Raw genomic sequence first — 21,017 nt, forward strand, 5'->3', positions numbered from 1 at the left:
TTCGGTGACTTTTACTCTAGTGATGGAGAGGGATAAGTGTGCACTACAGGGCAAGAGTTATAGCTGGGGGCAGGGAAATCATGATGCGGTGAGGCATGACTTAGGATGCGTGGCTTGGAAAAATAGGCTTCAAGGCAAGGGCGTAATTGCTATGTGGAGCTTGTTCAAGGAGCAACTATTGAGTATCCTTGATAAGTAGGTACCTGTCAGGCAGGGAGGAAAGGGTCGTGTGAGGGAGCCGTGGTTTAGTAAGGAATTGGAATCCCTTGTTAAATGGAAGAGGGCGGCCTATGTAAAGATGAGGCGTGAAGGTTCAATTGGGGCGATTGAGAGTTATAAGGTAGCCAGGAAGGACCTGAAGAGAGAGCTAAGAGCAGCAAGGAGGGGACATGAAAGGTCCTCAGTTGGTAGGATTAGGGAAAACTCTAAGGCTTTCTATAGGTATGTCAGGAATAAAAGAATGACTAGGGTAGGAATAGGTCCAGTCAAGGATAGTAGTGGGAAGTTGCGTGTCAAGGCTGAAGAGATTGGGGAGACACTGAATGAATACTTTTCGTCAGTATTCACTCAGGAACAGGACATTGTTGCCGAAGTGAATACTGAGTCACAATTAAGTAGAATGAATGGCTTTGAGGTATGTAGGGAAGACGTGTTGGAAATTCTGGAAAGGGTGAAAATAGATAAGTCCCCTAGGCCTGATGGCATTTATCCTAGGATTCTCTGGGAAGCAAGGGAGGAGATTGCAGAGCCATTGGCCTTGACTTTTATGTCCTCGCTGTCTACAGGAGTAGTGCCAGAAGACTGGAGGATAGCAAGTGTGGTTCCCTTGTTCAAGAAGGGGAGTAGGGATAACCCTAGTAACTATAGGCCGGTGAGTCTCACTTCTGTTGTGGGCAAAGTCTTAGAGAGAATTGTAAGGGATAGGATTTATGAACATCTGGATAGGAATAATGTGATCAAGGATAGTCAGAATGGTTTTGTGAAGGGCAGGTCGTGCCTTACAAACCTTATTGAATTCTTTGAGAAGGTGACTAAGGAGGTGGACATGGGGAAAGCAGTAGATGTGGTGTATATGGATTTTAGTAAGGCGTTTGATAAGGTTCCCCATGGTAGGTTACTTCAAAAAATACGGAGGTATGGCATTGAGGGTGAGTTGGAGGTTTGGATTAGGAATTGGCTGGCTGGAAGAAGACAGAGGGTAGTAGTTGATGGTAAAGGTTCATCTTGGAGTGCCGTTACTAGCGGTGTTCCGCAAGGATCTGTTTTGGGACCATTGCTGTTTGTCATTTTTATAAATGACCTGGAGGTGGGGCTAGGAGGTTGGGTGACCAAGTTTGCGGATGATACGAAAGTCGGAGGAGTTGTTGACAGTGAGGAAGGATGTGGCAGGTTACAGCGGGATATAGATAAGCTGCAGAACTGGGCAGAAAGGTGGCAAATGGAGTTCAATGTAGCTAAGTGTGAGGTGATTCACTTTGGTAAGAGTAACAAAAAGATGGGGTACTGGGCTAATGGTCGGATACTTGGTAGTGTGGATGAGCAGAGGGATCTTGATGTCATGTACACAGATCTTTGAAAGTTGCCACCCAGGTAAATAGTGCGGTGAAGAAGGCATATGGCGTACTGGCTTTTATTGGTAGAGGAATTGAGTTCCGGAGTCCTGAGATCATGTTGCAGTTGTATAAGACTCTGGTGCGGCCGCATCTGGAGTATTGTGTGCAGTTTTGGTCGCCATACTATAGGAAGGATGTGGAGGCACTGGAACGGGTGCAGAGGAGGTTTACCTGGATGTTACCAGGATGGTAGGAAGATCGTATGAGGAAAGGCTGAGGCACTTGGGGTTGTTTTCATTGGAGAAAAGAAGGTTTAGGGGTGACTTGATAGAGGTGTACAAGATGATTAGGGGTTTAGATAGGGTTGACCGTGAGAACCTTTTTCCACATATGGAGTCAGCTATTACGAGGGGGCATAGCTTTAAATTAAGGGGTGGTAGGTATAGGACAGATGTTAGGGGTAGGTTCTTTACTCAGCGAGTCATGAGTTCATGGAATGCACTGCCAGTAGCAGTGGTGGACTCTCCCTCTTTATGGGCATTTAAGCGGGCATTGGATAGGCATATGGAGGATAGTGGGCTAGTGTAGGTTAGGTAGGCTTGGATCGGCGCAACATCGAGGGCCAAAGGGCCTGTACTGCACTGTATTCTTCGATGTTCTATGTTCATATCAGAAATAACGGTCTAACCCGCTTGACTATTCAGTTTTAACATCTTCTATTATTTCTCTCATCGGTTGGTTTTTCTTACTAAAACTAGCCCCATCATCTGAAGTACCTTTTCAAATTAATAGCTTCCCAGCCTGCTTAATAGAGAACTATGGTCCATAACTCACCTTTCACCTGGCCAAGCTGTTCCAGTACAGCTACAACACTAGCATCTATGGAGCCATATGGAAAATTGTTGAGATGTTCAGTCCACAACAAGCAGGGAAAACTCAACCCAGTCAACTACTACAACAGCCATCTACTCTTGATAAATCAGTATGATGATGAAGAAAGGTGTCTAGAGGCACTTATGCTGTAATAAGTTGCTCAATGATGCTCAACTTGGATCCTACCAAGTTCATTTAGCTCCAGACTTTATGACAAGCCTTAGCCAGACAAGTGAATTCCAAAGGTGAGGTGGCATTTGACTAAATATGGCATGGAGGAGCCCTAGCAAAATTGAAGACACTTAGAATCAGGGCAGACTATGGAATGCTCCACTGCATAAAGTCATGCCTCACAAAAAATAAGCTAGCTAACTCTTCTCAGTGCCTGGACAATGTTGCCCAAGTTTCTCAGGGCAATTTTCATGGGCCAATTATGTTCAGCTACGTCATCCAATAGCTTCTCTCCTTTCTGAAATCAGAAGTGGGGAGGTTCACATGATTAGTGAGTGTTCAGTACCATTCACACCTCTTCAGATGCTGAAGCAATCTATACTTGAATAAATCAAGGCCTGCACAATATTCAGGCTTGAGCTGATGAGTAACAAGCATCATTCACCCACACAAATTAGATTAGATTCCCTACAGTGTGGAAACAGGCCCTTCCGCCCAACAAGTCCACACCGACCCTCCAAAGAGTAACCCACCCAGACCTATTTCCCTCTGACTAATGCACCTAACACTATGAGCAATTTAGCATGGCCAATTCACCTGACCTGCACATCTTTGGACTGTGGGAGGAAACCGGAGCACCCGGAGAAAACCCACGCAAACACGGGGAGAATGTGCAAACTCCACACAGGCAGTTGTCCAAGGCCGGAATCGAACCTGGGACCCTGGTGCTGTGAGGCAACAGTGCTAACCACTGAGCCACCGTGTTCCTCTTGTACTCTGTGCCTTTAAAATCAACATGTTACTATATCCATCCTAAGAACACTTGTTGGAGGAAATCCTTCAAGCTAAAATAAGCATAAGAATGTTTCCACACATAAAACACAATAGAATGAGTTTCAAGACAGCCTTACAGCTTCCAAGTTAAATAAGAACAAGAATTAGAGCAGCTTTGTGGGCAATTTAAAATCGTGGGTCTTAGCTCATTAACAGGCAACACAGTGGCTCAGAGGTTAATACAGCTGCCCCACAGTGCCAAGGACCACATGCAACTGTCTGTGTACAGTTTGCACATTCTCCCCATGTCTGCATGGATTTCCTTCAGGTGCTCCGCTCCGGTTTTCTCCCACAGTCCAAAGATGTGCATGCTAGGTGGGCTAGCCATGTGGAGTTATAGAGATAAGACAGGAATCTGGGTCAGAGTGGGATGCTCTTCGGAGGGGTGAAGCAGACTCGATGGGTTAATAGCCTCTTTCCGCACTGTGGAGTTCCAGTATTGTATGAGTCTATGAACTTGCTATTAAGGATGACAGTATTGACTAGCAATATAGAATCAAAGGAGAGGTGATGAATATGCACACATTTATTCACACTAAACTGCATTTCATACACATCTGTTCATTCTGTTGATACATCCAAGTGCTGCTGTAGCTCTGAGTATGCCTTTTTTGATGCCTCTGAATTTTACTTTAATTTGCACCTTATACATTGAAGCATGTTTCTGAAATTCCAACTACATTGTCGGTTGCTACAAGAGTATCAATTTCAGACAATCCAATTTTCATTCTTCTAGCTTTCATGCATACATAATTTATTATAAACGTACCTCCTTTCATAACAACCTGTGTCTGCTTAGTCTTGGCTTTCAGTCCATGGATGTCTCACTGGAGATTTGCACCCATAGCAACCTGTTGATGACCTCTCATATCTATGATCTGTCTTTGATATGGGTACAAACTTTCCCTACAATTTCCCACAACTGCCCATTTTAAATTGGTTCTCATTGCTATTCATTTCTCCCTCTACAACAATCCCTCTCCATACTGCCTGCACAGCAGCCCCTTCTATCAAGTCCTATATCCCAGTCCCAGCTCTCAAACTTATCACCTTATCAATAAGTGTGTATCAGGGATAGCTATGCATCAGTTTTTTTCTTTTTATCCATTCATGGGATGAGGACGTCACCAGCTAGGTCAGCATTTATTGCCCATCCTTAATTGCCCAGAGGGCAGTTAAGAGTCAACCACATTGCTGTGGGTCTGGAATTACAGGTAGGCCAGGTAAGGATGGCAGTTCCCTTCCTTAAAAGGCATTAGTGAACCAGATGGGTTTTTCCAACAATCGACAACAGATTAATGGCCATGGTTAAATGTTTCATGCCAGATTTTTGCTGAATTCAAAATCCACCATCTGCCGTGGTGGGATTCAAACCCAGGTCCCCAGAACATTATCTGGATTTCTAGATCAACAGTTAAGAATATACTGCTGGAAAAGCACAGGAGGTCAGGCAGCATCAGAGATGCAGTAAAATCGACGTTTCGGGCAAAAGCCCTTCATCAAGAATGAGGCTGGGAGCCGAGGGGGTGGCCACAGTCTTGACTCTAATCGCCAGCATCTGTAGTACTCAGTTTTGCATTTCTGAACTAACAGTCCAGCGATAATACCACAAGACCATCACCTTCCCTGATCATCCTGTGGGATTTGCTCTCATCTGTTCTATATTCTTACAATCTTGACTAATGAGGGTGCCTTTGCAGGTTCTGCCAATCATGGATTTGTACTCACCTTACAAAATCATCTGTAGCCCTGCCAGCTCCAGCTGCACTCTCCATGTCAAAATGAAGTAATAGCCTGTGAAATTAGAGAAAGGAGTGCTATTAGCCATATACCAATAGACACCATTAACACTTTATTGTAATATCTGAAATGTTTGCGCCAACAAAACATAGCAAGGTTTAGATTTTAATATTGTGAAAATAGTTTTTAATTGCCAGCTTATCTAAACCTCACATTAAACTATTCAGCACAGTTTTTTGCCAGCAATTTCAGCGTTCTGATAAGACATTTAGGACTTTACAGCAACAGTAGGTAAAGCACTTTCAAAAAAGAATCCCACCATCACCGAATATTGAGTTAGCCTTCCCCTCTCTTGGCATTACTTTGTGAATGTGCTGTTTCGACAGTTTGGTACAAATTTTGGAATCTTCCATGTCAAGCTCACTAAAAATAACCACAATCGGCGGCCACAAACCTAAGTCTCCCCGATTCTTCAAGGATGATTAATCCTGGCTTTCCCCCAGTGAAGGGGCAGAGGTAAACCTAGATACTGCACATAATTGCACTTCTCATATGACATTAGCATTGCTCCTGCCATTCTAACTTTACACCAATGTCTCACCTTCTCACTCGCTATGTGCTTCATCTAGTGCTGTGAATCTCAAAATTGAAACCTTGCTTTAAATTCACAAACAATGCCTCAGGTCAACCTGCACTGATCACTTCAATTTATTCTCCTTCAGAACCATAAGGTGCTCTGATCTGATGTACATGAAGTCTTATCACTGATCATCTATACAACTGCTTTAACCCCAAGTCAGTTTTTATGGATAGTTCCCAACTCTATCATTGTCGATAGATAAGTATACAAACTATGCGGAAGTTCCTTTAAGATTGCAGAGAACTAGGCCTATTATACCAATACATAAGTCTTGCTAATGGCTGCAATCCCACACCAAACAAGTTGGATTCACTAAAACCAGTTTTCTCTGTGCAAGTCTTTGCAAGTCCCAGAAATATGTTCAACTGGGACATTCCCCAAAAGTGGTAAGCATTGGTGTTTACTTTTCTATTAATGTTTCCCTTCCCTCAGGTACTGTTCCTTTCCCTTAAAAACTTTCAGAAGCAAAATTATGAATTGCTGAAAAACCTCAGCTGGTCTGGCAGTATCTATCTAGAGAAAGCAGAGTTAAACATTGAGTCCAGTGACTCTTCCAACTGTTATAATCTGTGCATCAACTGATAAACCTTGATGTTTTATTCAATTCTGAACTCAGTTTTCTCCAATTCTGGTCTCTTGAACAGCACCAATTTTGATCATTTCACCACAGGCAATCTTGCTTTCAGCTACCTGGGCTTTGAGTTCTGGATATCTCTCCCAAGGCTTCTGCTCATTTCCATCACATTTTTCTTCCTTATAATGCTCTTAAAACATATTTGATAAGTTTATAGTCATCATTTAAAACATCTCCTTCATCAGGGCTAACATTCCAGTGTAGCACTGAGAGACTGCCATTCTGTTCGAGATGCTCTGTTTTAAATAATATAGGCTGTCAAACACAAACCCATCGACATATTTAGATGAAACTAAAAGATCCCATGGTGCCATTTGGAAGAGGAGCAAGGGAGTTATCCCGAGTGTCCTGGCTAATGTTTATCCCTCAATCAGTATCACAAAAAAAGATTATCTGGTCACTACCCAACAGCTGTTTTTATTTAGACAACCTGTTCCAGAACACATCCAACATAACTTGACCTTTCAGAGGAAACATCCTCACTGATTCAAGTAGAAGAGTCTTTCTGAAATGGCGATTTCCAGTGCTCTTTACCTGATCTGGGGATTATTGATGCTGACAGGAAGTATCTTATGCTGGAAATGTGTTGCTGGAAAAGCGCAGCAGGTCAGGCAGCATCCAGGGAACAGGAGAATCGACGTTTCGGGCATAAGCCATTCCTGAAGAAGGGCTTATGCCCGAAACGTCGATTCTCCTGTTCCCTGGATGCTGCCTGACCTGCTGCGCTTTTCCAGCAACACATTTCCAGCTCTGATCTCCAGCATCTGCAGACCTCACTTTCTCCAAGAAGTAGCTTATCCCCAACACAAACAATTCTCATCTAAATTAACAAAAACCACCCAAAATTTTAAGGAGATAGCAAGTGGCTTTTCACACATATCACACTGCTTTGCGCAGAATTTAACAAACAGGAGTAGGAGTAGGCCATTTGGCCCATTGAGCTTGCTCTGCCCATTCAATATGATCATGGCTGATCTTTTTGTGGACTCGGCTCCACTTAACTGCCCACTCACCATAACCCTTAATTCCTTTACTGTTTAAAAATCTATCGTTGCTTTAAAAACATTCAATGAGGTAGCCTCAACAGCTTCACTGGGCAGGGAATTCCACAGATTCACAACCCTTTGGGTTAACAAGTTCCTCCTCAACTCAATCTTAAGATGCTCAGGACAGCAGCAGACTGGTAGAAGTAAAGTGAATGTTCTAATTTTCCCCAAGAAAATGCACTATATTCTGTAATAGTCTGTAACAACTGTCCTCTTACCTCCTCTCTTCTCACCTTCCAAGTCTCCAAACTGTAAGCTGTGCACTTCTTTCAGTTTAGTCTATTCAATGTGCTGCTTATAATGTAGTCTCCCGTGCACTGGAGAGACTAAATGCAGATTGAGCGCTGTTATGAGGAATATCTCCGCTCAGTCTGTGGCGATGATCCTGAGTTTCCGGTAGTCTGTCTTTGTAATTCTGCATTTTATTTCTTTCTTCGGCCTGCTGTTCTGCGTCAGTGAACCTTAACGTAAGCTTTAAGGTCAACATCTCATCTTTTGAGCTTTCACCAGTGAGTTCAACAATTTTACACCGCTACATTTGTTTTCTTTCCTTTTCCGTTTTTCCATTATCCTGACTCTCAGACAGTACTATGCCTTATTCGTTTCTGCCATTTTCATTCTTTTGGCGTGCAAGGTTGACTCTTCTATCTTGCAATTTGGTCAGTCTTCCACAGACCTTATGCCCTTGTTCCACCCACGTTTTGCTCAAACCCTATTACATATATAACTTTATCCTGGTCCAAAAAAAGATTTGTTTTCATTTCAGATTTCCAGCATCCACAGGATTCTGTTTTGCTTTTCATTTAATAGTCTAAACTGTCAAGCATTCAACAAGATGCTACATGACCCAACCAGCAGTAGTAGCCCTTTATTAGTGATTGTCAGAATATTTGCCAACACTTCATTTTCACAGCAAAGATGGGCCAGAACATGTTGCTGCTAAACATTTCAAGAATTCTCTTAGCTATGCAATGGTTTGGAATTACATTCTTCTGTGAAATACATTGAGTAACTTCACACTCAACACGCATTCAGAATGCACAATAAGTGAGACTGGACACACAACAGTTAAATTGTTTCTCTCCAGACAAATCACATTCTTGCATTTTTATGAGGGCTGTGCGAGTCCAGCATTTCAAACTGAATGCATTCAGATTAAATGAACCAGGTTAATTGGTGTGAAAGTATTACATCTGTAATTAGTTAGTGCCGAAAAACATCTCAGGTTCTTCATTTCACCAGAAGGTGAAATTAAATTTAACATCATGATTTTTTTATGAATGCCTGAGAATCCCCATTTACATAGCTCTAGATGTTAGGAAAACTGCACATTCTCTAACACTTCAATCAAACATTATAATTCCTAGGATTCTTTCTGAAACACAGGCTGCATAAATTCAAATTCTGCCATCTCACATCTTATAATACAAACAAGAATAACAGAGTAAATAAAGGCTTCTTCATTCCTGGTGCACTTTATATTATGGCATAAACAGTTGTTCAACATTCCAAATTTTTCTACAGCCCAAGTAAAGGGAACTAGAATGGAATGTTGGAGTGGTAGAGGACAGCTTTGCGAGGGAGATGTATACTATTCTCTGCAGCCAAGAATGAGAATCCCGAAGGCTGTATGAGACTCAGTCTGAAAGGTCTGCTTCACAGAAAAAGCCCTTTTTTTAATCAGTCTGTGCCAGTCAAATTCAAACACTTAACTATTCTGTTCAAATTTTCCAGCACTTCGCCCATAGTTTTGCATGCTTATGTCTAAAGATGTCGAAAATGTTATGACGGTTTCTGCCTCTACCTACCTTTCAAGCAGCAAGTTTCAGATTGTCACGACCCTCTGGGTGAGAAACTTCCTGCCCCTTACCTCAAATCGAGACTTCCTAGTCATTCCTCCCTCCACCAAGGGAATGTCTTCTTATCTAGCCTACCTGTGCCCTTTCCAATCTATCCAATCTCTCATCATAACTAAAACTCTGCAACCCAGACAACATTCTGGTAGATCTCCATTGCACCCTCTCCAGTACAATCACATCGCTCCTACAATGTGGATTATCTGAATGCTACGATCTTAAAAATGATGTTTTAACGAAGAAATGGAGACCTACATATATTCAGGCTGATAAGAAACAGGCAGGGGTTCATCAAGTTGGTAAACCAGACGGTTGGAGAAGGTAGTGTTGCAAGTGTCGCTTAAATGACCAGAAAGTCATTTAAGGGGAAGAAAAACCCAAGCTAAAATACAAAATCATTTTTATTGGCTTGGAAAGCACAAGGATGTAGTTAAATTTTGCCAGACATGTCATAATTGGAAAACCACAAGCAGTAATTAAACCTGTACCTTTAATACCTAATTTCTGTACTTGAGGAACCTTTTACAAGAATCTTATATGATCGCGTGGGATCGCTACATAAAACAAGAAGTGGGAATCATATTTGTTACCATTAATGATCTGTCCACTAGATTTCCAGAGGCCACTCCATTATGCAATATTACAGCAAAAAGGATTGTAGAGGAATTATTCTAATTTTTCACTAGAAATGGACTACCCAGATACAGGGTCTAGGTTAGAGTGGTACTGGAAAAGCACAGCAGGTCAGGCAGCATCCGAGGAGCAAGAAAATTGATTCGGGCAAAAGCCCTTCATCAGGAATCCCTTTTGCCTACCCAGATATAATCAGACCAAGGGTAAAACTTCACATCAAAATTATTCAAGGAATTTATGTACATTTTAGGAATAAAGCAATTCAAATCTACTGCATACAATCCAGAGATGCAGGGAATGCTAGAAAGGTGTCATCAGATATCAAAGACCATATTGAGGAGTTATCAAGACTATCCAGAAGATTGGGATAAGGGAATTCTGTTTGTGCTTTTTGCGATCAGAGATGCACAAAATCAATCAACCAAATTCAGTCCATTTGAATTAACTTTTGGGCATGAAGTGAGAGGACCTCTACAATTGATTAAGGAGAAACAGTAAGTCATGATTCAGCAACCACATATTTAGACTATGTGTCAAATTTTTGGGAACCATTAAATAGAGCAAGGGAGTTGGCTAGACAGCATTTATCACAGCCTACAATGAACAGAAAGCAGACAAGAAGTCAAAAACTCGCAATTTTGCTATTGGAGTTAAAGTGCTAGTGTTATTTCCAGTGATAGATGAACCTTTAAAAGCAAGGTTTAGTGGACCTCAGCAAGTCGAAAGGAAATTGGGTGAGGTGAATTATTTGATGAGGACTTCAGATAGAAAGAAATCTCACAGAATGTGTCATGTGCCTATGCTAAAAAAGGTATTTTGAAAGTGAAGGCAAGCCAAAGTTACAACACAGTGAAGAACTAAGTTCAGAGGATTCTGAATTGGACATTCTTCAAATTAAATTGGACAACGAGGAAATTGTCAAAAATTAGGATAAATTATTGACTTACATTCCAAAGGAAAACTGAAATGACCTGAAAGAGTTATTACTATCATATGGAGAGATATGTGGAAAGAAGCTGGGAAGGACTAACCTAATTATACATTTAGATTTAGGAAACACTGTTCCAATTCAGCAATATCCTTATAGGTATAACCCTCTAAAGTTGGCACAGGTTAAAAAGGAGATTGAACGTATGCTCAAAGACGACATAATCAAAGTGAGTTATAGTGACTGGAGCTCACCCATAATAATGGTTCCAAAACCAGATGGTATGCAATGGTTATGTGTGGACTATCGTAAAGTCATTACTGTTATGAAGTTTGATTCATATCTGATTCAGCGTTTGGAAGACTGTGTTATGTAATGAAACAGACTTTATAAAAAATCTTAAAGTAAGGGAACACTTAGGAAGCAGCGATCATAATATGGTAGAGTTCAGTCTGCAGTTTGAAAGAGAGAAGGCAAAATCGGATGTAATGGTGTTACAGTTAAATAAAGGTAACTGTGAGGACATGAGAGAGGAACTGACGAAAATAGACTGGAAGCAGAGCCGAGCAGGGAAGACAGTAGAGCAAAAATGGCGGGGGTTTGTGGGTAAAATTGAGGACACTGTACAGAGGTTCATCCCCAAGAGGAGAAAGATTATCCGGGGAGGGATTAGACAGCCATGGCTGACAAAGGAAGTCAGGAAATCTATCAAAGAAAAAGAGAGAGCCTATAAAGTGGCCAAGAGCACTGGGAAATCAGAAGATTGGGAAGGCTACAAAAACAAACAGAGGATAACAAAGAGAGAAATAAGGAAGGAGAGAATCAAATATGAAGGTAGGCTAGCCAGTAATATTAGAAATGATAGTAAAAGTTTCTTTCAATACATAAGAAACAAACGACAGGCAAGAGTAGACATTGGGCCACTTCAAACTGATGCTGGAAGCCTAGTGATGGGAGATAAGAAAATAGCAGGAGAACTTAATCAGTACTTTGCGTCAGTCTTCACAGAGGAAGACATGAGTAATATCCCAACAATTAAAAGGAGTCAGGGGGCTGAGTTGAGTATGGTTGCCATTACAAAAGAGAAAGTGCTAGAAAAGCTAAAAGGTCATAAAATTGATAAATCTCCTGGCCCTGATGGGTTACATCCTAGAGTTCTGAGGAAGGTGGCTGAGGAAATAGGGGAGGGGTTGGTTGAGATCTTTCAAAAGTCACTGGAGTCAGGGAAAGTCCCAGATGATTGGAAGATCGCTGTTGTAACCCCCTTGTTCAAGAAAGGATCAAGCAAAAGATGGAAAATTATAGGCCAATTAGCCTAACCTCGGTTGTTGGTAAAATTCTAGAATTCATCATTAAGGATGAGGTTTCTAAATTCTTGGAAGAGCAGGGTTGGATTAGAACAAGTCAACATGGATTTAGTAAGGGGAGGTCGTGCCTGACAAACCTGTTGGAGTTCTTTGAATAGGTGACAAGTAGGTTAGACCGGGGAAACCCAGTGGATGTGGTCTATCTAGACTTCCAAAAGGCCTTTGATAAGGTGCCACACGGGAGGCAGCTGAGCAAGGTGAAGGCCCATGGTGTTCGAGGTGAGCTACTGGTATGGATAGAGGATTGGCTGTCTGAGGGGAGGCAGAGAGTTGGGATAAAAGGTTCTTTTTCGGAATGGCAGCCGGTGACAAGCGGTGTCCTGCAGGGTTCAGTGTTGGGGCCGCAGCTGTTCCCATTATATATTAATGATCTGGATGAAGGGACTGGGGGCATTCTAGCGAAGTTTGCCGACGATACAAATTTAGGTGGACAGGCAGGTAGTTCTGAGGAAGTGGGGAGGCTGCAGAAGGATCTAGACAGTTTGAAGGAGTGGTCCAGGAAATGGTTGATGGAATTCAATGTGAGCAAATGCGAGGTCTTGCACTTTGGAAAAAAGAATACAAGCATGGATTACTTTCTAAACGGTGAGAAAATTCGTAAAGCCAAAGTACAAAGGGATCTGGGAGTGCTAGTTGAGGATTCTCTAAAGGTAAACATGCACGTTGAGTCCGTAATTAAGAAAGCGAATTCAATGTTGTCAATTATCTCAAGGGGGTTGGAATATAAAAGCACTGTTGTGCTACTGAGACTTTATAAAGCTCTGGTTAGGCCCCATTTGGAGTACTGTGTCCAGTTTTGGTCCCCACACCTCAGGAAGGACATACTGGCACTGGAGCGTGTCCAGCGGAGATTCACACGGATGATCCCTGGAATGGTAGGTCTAACATACGAGGAACGGCTGAGGATCCTGGGATTGTATTCATTGGAGTTTAGAAGATTAAGGGGAGATCTAATAGAAACTTACAAGATAATACATGGCTTGGAGAGGGTGGACGCTAGGAAATTGTTTCCGTTAGGCGAGGAGACTAGGACCCGTGGACACAGCCTTAGAATTAGAGGGGGTAAATTCAGAACAGAAATGCGGAGACATTTCTTCAGCCAGAGAGTGGTGGGCCTGTGGAATTCATTGCCACAGAGTGCAGTGGAGGCTGGGACGCTAAATGTCTTCAAGGCAGAAATTGATAAATTCTTGATGTCACAAGGAATTAAGGGCTACGGGGAGAATGCGGGTAAGTGGAGTTGAAATGCCCATCAGCCATGATTGAATGGCAGAGTGGACTCGATGGGCCGAATGGCCTTACTTCCGCTCCTATGTCTTATGGTCTTAAAAGGTGGGACAAGCAACTTATATTTTTTAATTGGACTTGTTCAGAGGATACTGGCAGGTACCTTTGGCCAAAAGAGGGAAGACAGTTTCACCTTTTGTAACGCCGAATGGACTTATCAATTTAAAGTCGTGTCGTTTCATATGAAAACTGCACCAGCCACATTTCAGAGACTAACCAATGAGATCATTTCCAGATTACCCAATTGTGTCGTATATATTGATGACCTGGTGATTTTAGTCACACATGGAAGGAACATTGAGCAATTCTAAAAATATTGCCAACCGACTTCGGAAGGCAGGTTTGGTGATAAACTTGGCTAAAAGTGATTTTGCCAAAGCCAAGGTCACCTTCCTGTCCATATTATTAGACATGGACAAATGGCCCTACTGAATGCAAAAAACAAAGTAATTGTGGAACTTCCCATACTATCGACAGCAGTAGTACGATTCCTGGGATTGATTGGATTTTATTGAAAATTCATCCCAAACTTTAGCAGTCTAGCTAATCCATTCACTGAATTGAATATTGATGCTTTCTTTAAGAGGGCGGGGGGGGGGGGTTGTAAAAGCAGTGATTCCAAATAAAATGGGTTGAGCTACTTGAGAATGCTTTCAAGTTTTAAAAAAAGCTTGTAACTTGAAAGGGGAGTGGCCAGTTCTCCTAGCCTGGCTTTTCTCTGGTTTGGTTTGGGTTTAGCAGTCTGGCTGTTCACTGAAAGCAGGCAGTTTTGAGGCTGCTGGTCCAAGAAACAGGAACATGGAAGTAGGTCCATGCTGATCCTCTCTCTCTCTCTGACATCTCTCTCCTGTAAGACCCTGTGTTTGATTTTACCTTTTTGGTCAAGGAGAGTTTGTGGGGATTGTTACAAGTGTTTGGAACAGCATCATTAAGTTGGGATGGTCTGTTGGGTTTTCAGACAGGTTGTTATTCTATATTCTGTTCTCTTTTGTTTGTGTTTCATTCAGTAATCTTGCAAATAAATTCTGTTTTGTTTAAAACGAAGTAGTTAGGCCAGCTGCATCACTCCTGGAATATCCACTTACACCTGCTTAAAACAACGAGCAAAGTTCGGTCCGGGCTACTTTGGTTGGGTCTGACTTGATCCATAACAATAGCTAAATATCAGTCATAGAATAGTGAGAAAGAAGTGGATGTGGATTCATGGATATAGTGGCAAGATAGTATTATGAGATTTCAGAAAGTGAGACAGAAATGATTAAAACATAAGAGTGCTCCAGCAAATAGGGTGATTGTAGAAAATGGTAAAAATAGAAAACTAAAGACTCTTGACCTGGATACACACAGCGTTCATAACAAGATAGATGAATTGATTTCACAAATAGAAAGAAATAAGCATCATCTGATTGCCATTACAAAAACAATGTGACCAAGGCTGCAAATTGAGTATTCAAGCGTACTCAACATTTGGACCACTCATCAGAAAGGAAAAGAAGGTGCTGTTGCTCTGTTATAAAAGATGTAATCAGTGCAGAGGGAAGAAATAATCTTGGCTTGGAAAGACTAAGTTTAAGTAGAGTTAAGAAATAGCAATGGTAAGAAGTTCAGTGCTGGGAGTAATCTAAGCCCCCTGACAGCAGGTTCACTAATTTGGAGTGACTTTAAACTTCATAGAGATTCCACCAAAACAATTGGCAAAGATAGACTGTGGACTCGTTCAAAGACAGTAGTTGAGATAAAGATCAAATCGGCCACAATCTGACTGAATGGCAGTGGTTTAAAAGTCTGTATGACTTCCACTAGCTTCCATTTCTTATGACATAGGACAGGCATACAAACATTTAGCATATATTTTGATGATAAACTATTAGCATACAATAAACTCAAACTGTAAATCAGCAGGTCAGGCAGCACCTTCGGAGACAGGAAGATAGTTAACAATTTATATTGATCAAAAATCATCAGAATTGTTCCATCCTGATCTAAGGACAGCAACCTGAAAAATTAACTTTTTTCACTTTCTCCATAAATGCTGCATTACTTGAGAGATTACAGCATTTTCTGTTGGTTTATTTAAGCTTCACAGAATCTGCAGTGGTTTAATTTTGTATTGGTGTGCAACATTTTGGTACTTGATGGAATCACAGTATGAGTGCGTGCTAACTGCTTAAGATAATTAAGCGGGGGGTGAGGGGAATGGAGCGGGTCAAGAAAACGGACAGAGGGAAGGAAGGGAAGGTCATGAGAGTGAGGGGAGGGGAGAGAGGAAAGGGCGGGAGGGAGGAATAGAGGCACTTGAGAGGGTGGCGCAAGAGAGTGTCAACAGGATGGGGGGGTGGAACAAAGGGGAGGAGGTCGCAAGAGGAGGAGGTGGGGTGCAAGAGGACGGAGGGGAGGAAAGAACTCATTTTGAATGGAACTGACCACTATTTACTTTTGCTGTCAGAGTTTCAATTGCCAGACAGAACATGAGCTTTAAGCAAGCCGCGATGCAGAAGCACTGCAGTTTAGGAGGTCCAGATACCCATGATTTCATCCTTTCAGTAATTTAAATCCATGCTTATGACTTCAAACGCCCACATTAGTAGCAGCATCTCTGAAAGCCTTCCAAATAATGCTGCTTGCTTAATGTATACTGGCGCATCACTCCTCAGTTTCCATGTCAACACAAGATAATAATAAAATTAAAATATTACCAAAAAAACAAGGTAAAATAAAACTTGAATGAAAAAAATGGCAGGTTAGGTTTTTAAAACATTAGTGTGTCATAGAGTCATAGAAATGTACAGAATGGAAACAGACCAACTCGTCCACATACAGTGGTTCCTCCATTCTCTTCTTCAAGCAACTCCACTTCAAGCAATTTCTAAGAATTTAAATTAGTTTTTAAAAAGTGTGGGAGGATGTGAGAAGTGAAATGCAATAATTAAAGATTTCAACAAGTCATTGAACAATCATTTAAATATAGAGGTGTAAAAATGATTGAATAAAAATACAAGAAAGATATAGGAAAGTAAAACTTAAACATAAAATATAGCCAGAAATACCACACGGGGGCCAACAATACCTACAAGGGTATCTAACATTCTAAAAGCAAACATTCACCAAGGTTCACTTACAATGGATGGCAAGGCAAGAGATGGAAGGGAGATCATCGGAGTGAATTCGGCACAACAAAAACTTGTGTCTGTCTTCATTTTCCAAAGTCCGCTGTGCTCTCATTTGCAATTTCTCTTCTGTATAAACCAATGCAGCAAACAGTGAGCCAAAACCTAGATCCAACGCTAGATCTTAATGTTCAGATTTTAAATGCTGTAACCTACATATTTATGTACCATTGCTCCTTGGCAAATACATAAAATATAGCATACACAGAGTTGGACTGTTCACAGTAGTACAGCAGACAGATAAAAAGCAGGATGCAGTTGTCAAGTATCAGGGTCACTTGAAAGCCTCAATGAAGTAATTCCATGAAAGCTGCTCAGTCATATAATGATTTATTAATGTAATGAATTATTTAATATGAAAAAGGTGGATAACATCTGGTGCATTCCATGCACTACCAGGGAATCATAAGTCAGTCAGCAGTTTGAAGAAAGAAGAGTATACAAGAATTGCTAGATTATTATAATTTTAACTTCAATTAACCAGATAGAAGTTGGAAGTACTTAAGCTGTTCAGAGGGTTGTTAGCATCAAAGGACCATTGCCTCCTGACCCAGGGCATCAGCGCTGCAGCCAAACACAAATTAATGAACCAAGCAATTACTTTTTTATTCATTCTCAAGACAAATGTATTACTGGCAAAACCACATTTATTCTCCATGCCAAGGTGATCTCAAGGAATTGGCACGGCCCTTCTGATTGAATCGTTACAGTCAGTGTGGTGACGGTGCTGCCAATATGCTATCACGTGGAAATTTCAAAGAAGAGTGGATAAATGCCCAATTTAGAATTTAGCAGAATTTGTAAGATCCTGGTGTTAACAGACACCAATGCCCTCCGAAACCATGAGATAGACAGTAGCACAAATATTATTTGCCAATTATCAGCCCAAGCTGATTTCATTGTGTAGTCAATAGGTATGGTGCTGGCAAAACACAGTAGGTCAGGCAGCATCCGAGGAGCCAAAAACATCGACTCTCCTGCTCCTCTGATGCTGCCTAACCTGCTGTGCTTTGCCAGCGCCACACTTCCCGACTCTGACCCCCAGCATCTGCACTCTTCACTTTCTCCTACATTTATACTGTAGTCAAGGATAGTGAGTGAGTGATGATTTGTCACTTGTATTCTACAACAAACAACACAGTTTAAAAACAAGTGAAAATTTCAACCTGACAATATTTTGAATAGTTTAAGAATAAAAAGATTTCGCTGAGAGTGCGTCCATCTTCATTCCACTGCCTCCACTAAGTCCTGAGCCAACTGATCAAGGACTTGTGTCGCCACCCCTCCACCACACCCACCAACATCACTCATCAGACTGCCACATCTTCATCGAGCCCACCTTGGCAACAGGGGCTACCAATGCCGGGTCCCATGTTGGACCCAGATTCAGCCTGCAGCTCGAAGCACCCGACTCCGCTGCTGCCTCACTGATTACCAGTAGCCCCTGGCTCTGGGCCTACCATAACCAAGAGGTGCCAACGCTAAACAGGAGTCCCTGGCTCCGCTGCCACCACTTCAATGATGCCTAGCATTGCCACTGTGACCATATCATTCCACTGCCACTTCAGTTGATGCCTCACCAATGCCTGGAGTCCCTGCTCCACTGCCAGACCCAGAGGCTGCCTCACCAAGAGTTCTGCTCCATTCTGCTCCATCCCCCCAAATGCTGCCGAGGTGTGTAACACAATCTCTAAACAAGTAAATTCAAAAAAGCACTTGTGATGCAGTGTCTCAGCCAGGAGGACTGGGTTCAAGTCCCGCATGCTCCAGAGGTGTGAAATAACATCTTTAAACGGGTTGACATAACCAGTATGCCCTCACCACAATGTGAAATAATAGACAATACACATGGACAGGAAGATTTACAGAGGAAAATGACCACAGAACAAACAGGCAGTGACTGAAGGAATTTATTCCAGAATATTCAGAAATTAAAGAGATGATGTGTAAGCATCAGGATCAGTACGAGAGAGTTTGTTGTCAATTTGTAACAGAGTTTGATCATCACCTTCTACAGACAAAATTAATACCAAACTAATACTCAGCTTACTTCTCATGATAATTATTAGAATTAGAATATCCTGTATTGTTATGTGTACTCAAGTACAGAAGTACAAGAATACAGTGAAAAGTTTACAACCTCAACCCATATGGTACCATTTTAGGTACAAATTACTGAGGTGCAGATCTTAGATACAAAATACAGAAAAAGGGAAAAAAAAAGTTACATTCCTTACAATTGTTCATAGTATAACTTAGCAAAATGAGAACAAAGTTTAAAAAGATAAGCATTGTAGTCTTTCAGCAGATCAGCGCAGAGGGCTTCCACGCATGGTCTGCCCAGGCTCGCAAGCCGCTGACCACCTGCACCAGTCACCAATCCAACAAATGTCCCACTCCACGAGACTCCAGCCCGTTGACCGTCCCCACATCGTTCAGGCTGCTTTACCCCAGGACAGAACACCAAGAGAGGAGAAATGGGAAAATAAAAGCAAACAGGAAATAAACAGAAGGAGTGGAGGAGCTCCAGTTGAAATGCCCTACTCCACCGCCAGCTTGACCACAGCAATTTATTGATTTGGAACCTAACAGTAAATCACCAGGGAAAGATGATACTGGCTAAAACTGATTAAAGTTCAGGGCAATTGGAATGGATAATTGGTGCAGCAGTGTGGCATAGACCATCTGCCTACTTTCTCTTAAAAGCCCTTTCTTTGTAAGGCCCATTGGCCTACCTTATCCTAAACACACATTCATATCTGTCCTTTCTGCAAAATAGTCATACAGCTTGGCAACAGACCCTTTCATCCAACCAGTCCATGCCAACCATAATCCCAAACTAACTAGCCCCACCTGCCTACACTTGGCCCACATTCCTCCAAACATTTTTTATTCATGTTATGTTTAAAAAACATTTAGATAAATACAACTACATCCACTAGTTACGCTGGAAGTTCATTCTGCACATGAACCACTGTGTATAACAAAATTGCCTCTCATGATATTAAATCTTTCTCCTTTCACCTTAAAAATATGCCCCCTTGTCGTGAAATCCCCCATCCTAGGGATGAAACACCGGCCATTCACCTTAATCTATACCATTCATTACTTTTTAAACCTGTATAAGGTCACCTCTCAATCTCCTATACTCCAGTCAAAAAAGTCCCAACCTCTCCTTATAACTCAAATACTCTATTCCAGGCACCATCCTTATAAAGCTCTTCTGAACCCTCTCTACTTTAATAATATCTTCCCTATAACAGGGTGACCAGAACTGAACACCGTATTTCAGAAGAGACCTCACCAACATCCTGTATAGAGTCATAGAGATGTACAGCATGGAAACAGACCCTGCGGTCCAACCTGTCCATGCCGACCAGATATCTCAACCCAATCTAGTCCCACCTGCCAGCACCCAGCCCATATCCGTCCAAACCGTTCCTAATTATATAACCATCCAAATGCCTCTTAAATGTTGCAATTGTACCAGCCTCCACCACTTCCTCTGGCAGCTCTTTCCATACCCGTACCACCCTCTGTGAAAAAGTTGCCCCATAAGTCTCTTTTATATTTTTCCCCTCTCACCCTAAACCTATGCCCTCTAGCTCTGGACTCTCTGACCCCCCAGGGAAAAGACTTTGTCTATTTATCCTATCCATGCCACTCATAATTTTGTAAACCTCTATAAGGTCACCCCTCAGCCTCCGACACTCCAGGTAACCTCAACATAACATCCTAACTCCTATATTCAATGGTTTGAGCAATGAAGGTTACAGTCAAAAGCTATCTTTGGAACAATGAAGCATCCAAGAAAAAGGTGATAACAAGTCTAAAGCTTAACAAGTCTAAAGCTTGACTGAATGTTTGCTGAAATCTCCCAATTAGATAAAATATCATTTACAATTCAAAGCTGCCACAGACATAAGAAAATACTGTTGATTGACACAATTTTATGCTGTGTTAGTTAGGCTGACACAACAGAATCACTGAAATATTTTTTTTGGCACCAGGATATACGACAATGGTTTTCTCTCTCAGTCAATTTTCTGAGAAGGATAAACCAATGGATGCCATCACCAGGAATGTACTCAATGCAGGGGCGGCACAATGGCAAGCACTGCTGCCTCGCAGTGCCAGAGACCCAGGTTCAGTTCCCACCTCAGGCAACTGTCTCTGTGGAGTTTGTATATTCTCCCCGTGTCTGTGGGTTTCCTCCGGGTGCTCCGGTTCCGTCCCACGGTCCAAAAACGTGCAGGTTAGGTGAGTTGGCCATGCTAAATTGCCTGTA

General features: G+C 41.9%; 1 protein-coding gene across 15 annotated transcripts in view; it reads right to left on the minus strand.

The window, feature by feature from the left end:
* Positions 1–21,017, minus strand: part of LOC122540755 (rho GTPase-activating protein 32) — a 591,094-nt gene that overhangs the window by 427,006 nt on the left and 143,071 nt on the right. For 8 of the 15 annotated variants that reach the window (XM_087976520.1, XM_087976502.1, XM_087976509.1 and 5 more), the window contains one exon: positions 5,160–5,225. The exons of 2 other annotated variants lie outside the window; for them this stretch is intronic. In XM_087976520.1, the coding sequence (XP_087832646.1) occupies positions 5,160–5,206 (47 nt within the window). In that variant the 5' untranslated portion in view covers positions 5,207–5,225. Of the gene's footprint in view, positions 1–5,159; positions 5,226–16,681; positions 16,799–21,017 lie in introns of all 15 variants that reach the window. 5 more of the 15 variants (XM_087976505.1, XM_087976510.1, XM_087976511.1 and 2 more) reach the window with 1 other exon arrangement.

This window comes from Chiloscyllium plagiosum, unplaced genomic scaffold, assembly GCF_037043375.1.
Source record: "Chiloscyllium plagiosum isolate Xiang-an unplaced genomic scaffold, Cpla_swu_hap1 HiC_scaffold_29, whole genome shotgun sequence".
In the NCBI taxonomy this organism is placed as follows: Eukaryota; Metazoa; Chordata; class Chondrichthyes; order Orectolobiformes; family Hemiscylliidae; genus Chiloscyllium; species Chiloscyllium plagiosum.